This window comes from Gossypium hirsutum, chromosome D02 (genome assembly GCF_007990345.1).
Source record: "Gossypium hirsutum isolate 1008001.06 chromosome D02, Gossypium_hirsutum_v2.1, whole genome shotgun sequence".
Taxonomy (NCBI): domain Eukaryota; kingdom Viridiplantae; phylum Streptophyta; class Magnoliopsida; order Malvales; family Malvaceae; genus Gossypium; species Gossypium hirsutum.
Window position 1 is genome coordinate 17,076,271 of NC_053438.1, and position 9,546 is coordinate 17,085,816.

The 9,546-nt window shown below is 34.8% G+C and overlaps 1 protein-coding gene across 1 annotated transcript; it reads right to left on the minus strand.

Annotated features, from left to right (window-relative positions):
• Nucleotides 1-783: 783 nt before the first annotated feature.
• LOC107910319 (protein SOB FIVE-LIKE 5) lies at nucleotides 784-2,156 on the minus strand. The gene is made up of 4 exons (XM_016838135.2): nucleotides 1,492-2,156; nucleotides 1,331-1,402; nucleotides 1,165-1,236; nucleotides 784-1,057 (listed from the first exon to the last, which is right to left on the minus strand). Exons 1-4 carry the CDS (start codon nucleotides 1,882-1,884, stop codon nucleotides 1,040-1,042), a joined length of 555 nt encoding a protein of 184 aa, XP_016693624.1. The 5' UTR covers nucleotides 1,885-2,156; the 3' UTR covers nucleotides 784-1,039.
• Nucleotides 2,157-9,546: the final 7,390 nt, after the last annotated feature.

Below are 9,546 nucleotides of genomic sequence, written 5' to 3' on the forward strand. Positions count from 1 at the left end.
CGTCCTTAATAACCCGGTTGGATCTTTTGGTAAGTCATCCTTCTCCTCTTTATTCTCCTACGTTTTTGGCTCTCTATCTTGGGTGAACCTACTTTCCTCAACATCACTCCTCTCTACTTTTTCCACTCTCATTAATACCGCAATTTGATTAGCGATGGAAAGAGAGTAATATTCGAATAATTGTAAATATTTGATTGGGTTGTTTGGACATTAATGCTCAAATAGTGCTTTTATAATGGGTTGGCTGGATGTGCACAAATGGGCTACAGAAATCCGACCCATCAAGTAGTGCTTTTATAATGGGTTGGCTGGATGTGCACAAATGGGCTACAAAGGTACTCGCCTGATTAATGGAAAATACAGAGACACTCTGTCCATCCAAGGACCACTGCTATTTTTAACACTTCTTTTTCTTGTTTTATCTTTTTCTGGTTAAAATGAAGATCCCAAGGTTAATTTTGTTTCTTGTTTTCAAGTTTTAAACCTATACAAGCCTTTTTTTTTTTTAATCATTCTGCCAAAAGATGGGGACTAGTCTTTCTGACTGTTGAAATTTAAACAAGCTAATTTATTTGTGGCTGAGCATACAAAATTTTCAAGTCCTCAAGGGGGAAATAAACTATGGTCGGCACAACATTCTTTCAAGGGTATTACTAGTTTTAAACCCTACACTCTCAAGTGGATAAACCTGAAAAACATAGTTTCTATGCTAATAGAACCAGATTCTACATTGTCTACGCATAGTGTCAGCAAAATAAACTGGAGAAAACCTGCAATTTCATATATACCAATGACATCGAAATTTTAATTTATTTTAATGTTCTCAGGTTGTTTCCCACTGCATTGACAGAAAGAAATTAAAAAAAAAAAGAGAGTAGACTCGGAGAATAAAAAACAAGAGTAAAAAGGAAGGAACAAAATCCCTTTGAGATCTAAGGCCTTTTTGTTTTGTTTTTCTTCTTCTACAACATTCCTCCCATTTCTCTCTCCAGAACAGCTGCATTAGTAGAGACAAAAGCTGTTACCATTTACCCTTTTGTCATTCCTTGCTTCTTCCCTGGAAACCACCAAATTCTTTTTATCAAACTACAGCTTATCTAACCATCAAATTTCTCTTTTTTATTTTTAAGAATGTCGAGGAGAAAGTTGAAATCGATGACTAACCTGCAGGTTTTTCGAACCTGCTTTTCCAGTTTTTAGGAAACCAAGTTTTTTCTGGAATGATGATGATTTGCCCTGAAAGTATCTCACAGGTGGCATGGTTAAGTTTATATATAATAATAATGGAAGACTAACTGCTTTAAAGAAGGATATAGTATATATTTAGTACCTTAAAATGTGTACCCGAAAAGCCTTGTGAAAAGTCCAACAACTCCATTGAAGCATCTTTGTTGATGTTCTTCTGTAAAAACACCAGAAAACATCCATTGTTACTCTTGTTTTTGTTACAAACCAACCGAACAAGAACAATTAGAATATAGTGGAACTTACCTCGGAAAAGCTTGTTACAGGAGAGCTGGCAGTGTCATCAAGATAAGAATGTTGTTGATTATTGCTACAATGTTCTTTCATCTTCTTTTTGTTTTTGCTGGTTTTGTTAGCTGGTTCAGGATTTACAGGATGAGAACAAAAGCTTCTATTTTCATCGAGGCATTCCACATAATCTTGGCAGTAATAATGTCTTGGACCAGAAGATGCATCAGACACCATGGATAAACCCTCCTCTTCATCTTCAACCCCGAATCTAGCTCCTTTCACCCCATAAACCTCATCAAAGTTGCCGCCAAAATTTTGACACCGGGTTTGAGAGTAAGAGGATTGACCTAAGTAGAAAGTCCAACCAGATTCACAACCACTACCACATTGTGAAGCTGATAAATTCATTATAAACACTTTTTTTTCCCTCTTGGGTTTACAGTTTTGACATATAAGCAAATTCTTGAAGCTGTTACGTATATAAATAGAATACAAAGAGGGTATTGCAGGATAAGACCAAAAGAATCACACTCAAATCCTAGACTACTTTTCTCATCTCTTCAAGCCTTTCGCCATTTGTTTTTACCTTAAATGAATCAATCAAATTAGCCAGTTGGCTCTGAGTGAGAGAGAGAGAGAGAGAGAGAGAGAGAGAGAAATTGGTGAACAGTGCTGATAGGGAACCGATTATCAATTCATGTATATAAATGTAATAATACAGCAGCCTGTACAACAATGGTGCTGTCCTTTCAATAAAAAGTGAATGTATTTTACTGCTCATTTAATGCCCTCTATATCTTTGTCTTTTCCGACATGTCTTTCAAATGTTTATATTTGGAACTTGGAAATGATGGATGAGATTGTATTTTTTGAAATTAAGACATCTTAAATTGAGGGTATTTTTTAAAATTTTAAATAATTAATTATAATTCGACTTTAATTAAAGGAATTTTATCATACCATATATTTTATAATTAATTAAAATGAACAAACAATTTGCAAATTATCAGATTACAAGAGTCTAATGAAATTAAATAATGCAAGATGCCCTTTTCATTCAAAATTTAACTAAAGACAATTCTTCAAATCTATGTTTAAACCAAATGTGAAACGGACATGCATGTTCCTTTGCTGAGTTGTCGTAGACTCATTATGGGGTATTAACTGAGACGTTATTGTAAACTTATAATTTCCCTGTTTTCTTTCTGGGTCATTACAACAGATTATCCATCTATTTATTTTTTCCTGTGCCGCCGTTGGAATGCATTAAATGGTAGTGGGGTCTTGAGTGAGTGACCCCATGAATGTTGGATCGTTGCATAACATACGGCATCTAAAATATAAGTATTCCTCTTATCTCACGTTATTTTGTCAAATTTCTAGAATTTTGTTTATAGCCATAACAATTCATAGATTTGTAAAAGTTAATTAAAAGGATGAACTTGTGTATACAAAAATTAAGCCCAAAAATTTAATATAGTGTAAATTGATGGATTTCTCCCCTTACATATGTAATATTGTATAGTTTACTCTGTAACACTTGATCTGGTCGTCAAATTTAAAATGTGAGATATCATATTCGTTGTCGAAACAATTATGTTGGGAATAAATTCGAATTGAACAACAAATAAGAACGAATAGAGAAAATTGGACACAAATATTTTCATGGAAAAACTCTTCTCAAAAGGATAAAAAAAACACGGGCAAAGAAAGCTTCACTAAAACGACAAATAGCCAAAGAATAATACAAGACGGAAAAAAAAACAAAACAAGCCCCTAAATCCCAAAAAATACAAAGCTCTTTGGCTAAAACACAAAATTCCCTTACACTCTCTTTTGTTGTGTTGTCGAATCAATCTCTCTAGGGTTGCTAAAAGCCCTATTTATAGGCTGAAATTCATAGGCTAATATGATGAAAATATCCCTAGAGTTATTAGAGTTTGTCTAAGAAAAGATAGCTGAGTTTAACTAGGAGAAGACACGTACTTTAGTAGGGAACACATCGTCACGTCGTGACGTCATTTATCGACTTGTCGGGATGTCACATGTTGCGTCGTCTGTTTTTTCTCGTCGAGACATCGTGTGTCGCGTCGTCAGGACATCGACTCTTCCTTGTCACGATGTCGACTCTTTTTTTCCAAAATGTGAGGCACACTCCATAAATCTCTATCTTGATTCATATTTTCCCAACGCCTTCTTTGTCGAGTCCTATCTGGGCCTAACTCGATATTTGCAGGATGTTGGCCAAACAATGTTTGAACTTGAAACTGGAAGGCTTTTGGCCATCATATCGGTTGGATTATTTTCTGTGCCAATTTTGTGAATATGAACATCTCCTTGAGCAACCACCTCTTGAACAAAGTGATACCAAATGTCTATGTGTTTTGTTCTTATGGATGCATCTGATCCTTAGTGAGATATATGACACTTTGACTATCGTAATGTACAATAGTCGCATCATGTTTATTAACTAGCTCCCCAAATAGACCTCTCAACCAAATGGTTTATTTCACAGCTTCTATGATTGTCATATATTAAGCTTTGGTAGTCAATAAAGCCACAATGGCTTGAAGCATGACTTTCCACCTAATGGTGCATTTGCCAAAAATAAACAGATAACTCGTGAGGGATCTAATTTTGTCTAGATTGCTTGCATAATCTGAGTCTACGAAGCCCACTAGAACCTTTGAACTTATTCTGAACCTTAAATGAGCATTTGATGTCCCCTTCAAATATTTGAGAATCCACTTAACTGATTGCCAGTGTAGTTTACCGAGTCTAGCCATGTATCTACTTACAAAACTAACATGTGAAATATCAAGACGAGTGCAAACCATTGCATACATTAAGCTTCCGACTGCACTAGAATAAGGAACCGAGGATATATACTTTTCTTCATTTTTGGTTTGTGGTGATTCTGAAGTTGAAAGTCTGAAATGTGCAACTAAAGGAGTACTAATTGGTTTCGAATTTTTCATTTCGAACCACTCGAGGATCCTTTCGATGTACATTTTCTATGACAGGAATATCCTCCCGAAGTGTCTATCTTTGGAAATTTCTATTCTTAGAATTTTCTTAGCTACACTAAGATCCTTCATCTCGAACTTAAAATTAAGCATAATTTTTAATTGATTAATTTCAAATGAATCCTTAGTCGCAATTAACATATCATCGACATAGAGCAGCAAGTACATGAATGATCCATTATCAAGACGATGCAAGTATACACAACTACCATACTTACTTCATACAAAACCAATGCTTGACATAAATGAATCAAACTTCTTATACCATTGTCGAGAAGACTACTTCAGGCCGTACAAAGATTTTTTTTAAAAGGCAGACATGGTCTTCCTTGCTTTCGATCCTGAAGCCTTCAGGTTGTTGCATATAAATATTTTCCTCTAGGTCGTCATGAAGGAATGCAGTTTTCACATTTAACTACTCTAATTCAAGGTTGTGTAATGAAACAACAACTAACAATGTCTAAATGGACATATGCTTCAAAACAGGATAGAATACATCTTGAAAATAAACTCCCTCCAGTTGATTGTAGCCATTTGTTACCAACCTTGCTTTATATCTAGTTTTATCTGGGTTTTGATCCTTCCTTCTGTTTCAACATCCACTTGTAACCAACTAGCTTCTTTTCAGTGGGTTGTTTCATGAGTTTTTAAATCTCGTTCTTTTGAAGAGATTCCATCTCCTCTTCTATTACGAAAAGCCACTTGCTCGAATTAGGAGCCTAAACTATCTTAGAGTAATTTGAGGGATCGATTGAATCAATGCTCTCCACAAAACTTAGAGTGTATGCCACTAAATTTTCGTGACAGTATTTCTATGGTGGCTTAATTTCTCTTTTTTCTATCGCGGGATAACTTATAATTTTGTAGTTGAGGTGTAGGAGTTTGAGAGTCAAGTGGAGCCTCTAATTGATCTAAAGTGACTTCAGTACCCTTCTGCAGTTCTGAAACAGTTTTTGCCTCGCTTATATCGTGATTTCATCGTGACCTTGCAACATCACGAAATCCCTCATCTTGACGTCGAGTCTATTCATCACATCGTCACTGTCTGTGACGTTGTGATGTCACCGTCTATTTTTAACTCCGGCTCCACCTTTGCTTGGGTGACTCTATTTTGTTTTGACGCTAAGAACAAATGACTCCTTTCCTAGATGAAACATCTTAGTTTCATCAAACATAATATTCCTACTCACAATCGTTTTGATTATTTCTGTACACCATAACTTAAAGCCTTTAACACTAGCAACAAATCCCAAAAAAATACATCTTACAGCCCTTGGTTCAAGCTTTCCCTGACTAACTCGTGAATATGCAAGATAATCGAATACTCTAAGGTTAGAGTAATTTGGAGGATTACCGGACCATATCTCTTTAGGAACTTTTTCGTTCAATGCTTAATATGAAGGTCGGTTCACCAAATAACTTGCCCAGTTAACGGCTTCTGCCCAAAAATCCTTTTCTAAACCTACTTTGGAAAGCATACATCGGGCTTTTTCGAGTAAAGTTTTGTTCATCCTTTTAGTAACACCATTCTGCTACGGGGTACCAATAATTGTGCGATGTCTTTCAATTTCTTCCCATTTGCAGTAATTATTAAATTCATTTAAACAAAAAGCAAGACCATTATCCATGTTTAACCGCTTTATGGACTTCCTATTCTACTTTTCTAGTAAGGTCTTCAACTACTTAAAGATGTCACATCTCAAAACTTGGGTTAGAAGAAATTGGTTAGTGAACTGCAGGTTGTCATGCTACGACTTTTAAGGTTATGTTTGAGAGTTTTTAAAAAGAATGAGTAATTGACCTAGTGGTAAAGAAGTAATGTAAGTATTCTTAAGACCCGAGTTCGATTCTTTTCCCTTGCAAAAAAAAAATATTTTTAATATTTAAGCTCTTTTAACCCTAGATGTCGTCCAAGCTACTTAACCTAGATATATAATGTATTTTTATCTATATTTAATTTTTGTGTGGCTGATTATTTCCATTTCTCTTCCCCTTGTCCCTCAAACTTCCCCTCTCACCCTCTTCTAATATCTATTTTTTTTCACCATTGTTGTATTCTAAAACTAATTTCTTCTTCCATTGTGCCGCCCCTTTTAGCCAAGCTTGGGATTCTTTTTTTTGCTCATCCTTCGCTATTTTCTTTCTTATTTGTTTCCATCTTTTCATAATTATTCTCCATCACTATCGCCACCCCCTTGGCTGCCATATTTGGTCACCATTATTGCCCAAGTGCTACCATCTTTCAGCACCCTAGTCAGATGTTATAACTACTCTTTTGCTATTTGTTTATTTTCCTTTGTAAAGCACATACTAGCCCTTCTTTGCTTCCATTTTCCAGCCTTTTTCCTACCATTTTTGCTACATGAAAATCGTTCACTTTGTTGTCCGTATAACACTCTTGTTGCTGCACAAACCAGCCCTTTGTTGCTATTTTTCCACTAGTTGCACATCTTTTTTGCCATTTTCTTCACTTTTTTAATTTTATAAATAGCCCCTCACCTTGTCGTTTTAGTAGACATTCAATTTCATTTAAATCATCGTTATAGATCTAGTATTCAGGAAGTGTAAGTGTTGTTTTTTGGTTAAATATTATGTCATTTTTCTCCTTTGTTATTTTCTGTTTTGGCTGATTGTCATTAGTGTCATAGTCGTGTTACCTTACTGAATTTTGATGATTTTCATATTGAAGGATCGAATCTAAACTCTTCGGATCAGCAGTGACGATGAACCTAATTCACATTTCCATTTAGTAGTGAAATAGTGTAAGTTTATTTACTGAAGTTGGATTTAAAGTGTCGCTTATGTAGTATTGATTGGCCTAACATCATAAAGGTGTTTTAGGTTGATTCTAACCTTGATTTTTCCATATGTGTTTAGATTCGTTCGATTTTGAGTCATGGAAAATTGCAGATCTGTAATTAGAGTTACAGATTTACGTAATTCGGGTGTTGTATTTAATCTAAGTTAATGGTGTATGCGTATGTGTGTGCTTTTTTTATGATTGTGGTCAAATGTTAATGCCTCATTTTGCTTATGATTGAAATCTAATGGACCAATTAGCTTATTGCTGAGGGTGTCTAATTGTTTCAATAGGGGTTGAATGTTTAAGAGTATCTTTTGAAGCTTAACCAATTGTGGTGTGTGTTAATTGTGATGCTTTCCGGTTGTGTTGGAAGTGTAAATGAAATGGGTAAATGAATGTAAGTTGTCCTTTATATGGTCGAATGTGTTATGTGATAACTTGGGATGTTTGCCAAAAGTGCCATGCCAATTCTATACTATGTGTTTACTTAAGTTGATTGAATGTGTCTATTGGTTTGCTTGCTATAAACGAATATGCATAATCTGCTAATGTATGCTACTGTATTGCTATTACATTTTCACTGAATGCTCATCCTCATTTTTCTTATGACTGAAAGCTAATTGACTAGTTAGCTTATTGCTGAGGGTGTTTAATTATTTCAATAGGGGCCGAATGTATAAGAGCATCTTTTGAAGCTTAACCGATTGTGGTGTGTGTTAATTGTACTGCTTGCCGGTTGTGTTGGAAGTGTAAATGAAATGGTCGAATGAATGTAAGTTGTCTTTTATATGGCCGAATGTGTTATGTGATAAGTTGGGATGTTTGCCAAAAGTGCGATGCCTATTCTATACTATGTGTTCACTTAAGTTGGCCGAATGTGTCTATTGGCTTACTTGATATAAATGAATATGCGTAATATATTGTATTGCTATCACATTTTCACTGAATGTATGATTACATACTTACGATTCTGACTTATTCAACATATGACAAACATACTACTGCTCTGGTACCTATTGTAAGCCTGACTGTAAAGTATGCCAGTGTTATTGATTTATTGATCACATGTTATAACATGCCACTACACTGTGCGGTAGTTGTTTCTGTCATGCATGATCATGCTACATACATGACATATCATATTGCATTGCATGTGGATGGGGATTGATTGGTGACAGAGGAGTTTCGTGGAGTAATGACGGTATATTTTCAATATTGTTGCTAGTATACTACACCTCGGAGTATTGTAGGATGTATTGGATATTGGTGGCTTGGCCACATCATTGGTAGCATTGTCTGCATCTTATTGGAAGCTTGTTTGCATTATTGGTGATTTATCGTAATTTACTAGTAGTTTCTGGTGGCTTGTTTACATTACTGGCAGCTTGCCTGCAAACTGCTATTGGTCTTTTATCCATACTAAGCTACGAGTCCTAATTGTTTTGGTGATTCAGTAGATGAGTTTGGGGAACCCGTGGTGTGTAGCGGATGGATGGGTAGGACCTTTTTGCATTGTCATTCTCGAGCATGCATATGCATAATTGTAGTTATTGATAATCTGTTAGATTTTTTGCTCAATTGTTAAACGGGTTTCTTACATGATTTGTAAGTTCTGCATACTCTGTTTGCCTTTGATTAAGACTCACACTGGGTTTTTTTAAGCTTATCCCATTAGTTTAACATTTTTTAGGTAGTCTGCATGGTTAGGGCTCAGATTTGACAATTTGAAGGTCTCGTCTCGGTTTTTATTAAATAAAGTATTTAATTTTATATTTTTATTTATTTGGTTTATAATAATTTTATGAATTGTGGCATAGGATTGGTTTTTGGGATATATTTAGTTTTTGTATGCATGAATGTTAAGAATTGGATAAGTTAAATTACTAACTAAATTAATAATTGGTAATTAAAGTTAGTAATTATAGTTTTAGTAACGAATTGTGAACATTGATTTTTCCGCTGCAAAACTGCATTTTTTAGAAATTCCGAATAACAATTAATGATAAAATATGTAAATATGTTTTTAAATTTAATGAGAATCTTTTTAATTGGAATTTTAAATAAACTTGGAAAATTAATTTTTTTTCTAAAAAAAAAAGGAAATGCGTACTACGATTTTCGAAAAGTAAGCGATGTTTTGAAAATAAGTTTCTGAGAGTCCACTTGTTTCTTCTAGGTCATTTCAGTGATCGATGTCACCTTCAAAATCCGGTCATAACTTTTGAGCTAGGTTGGGGAGGT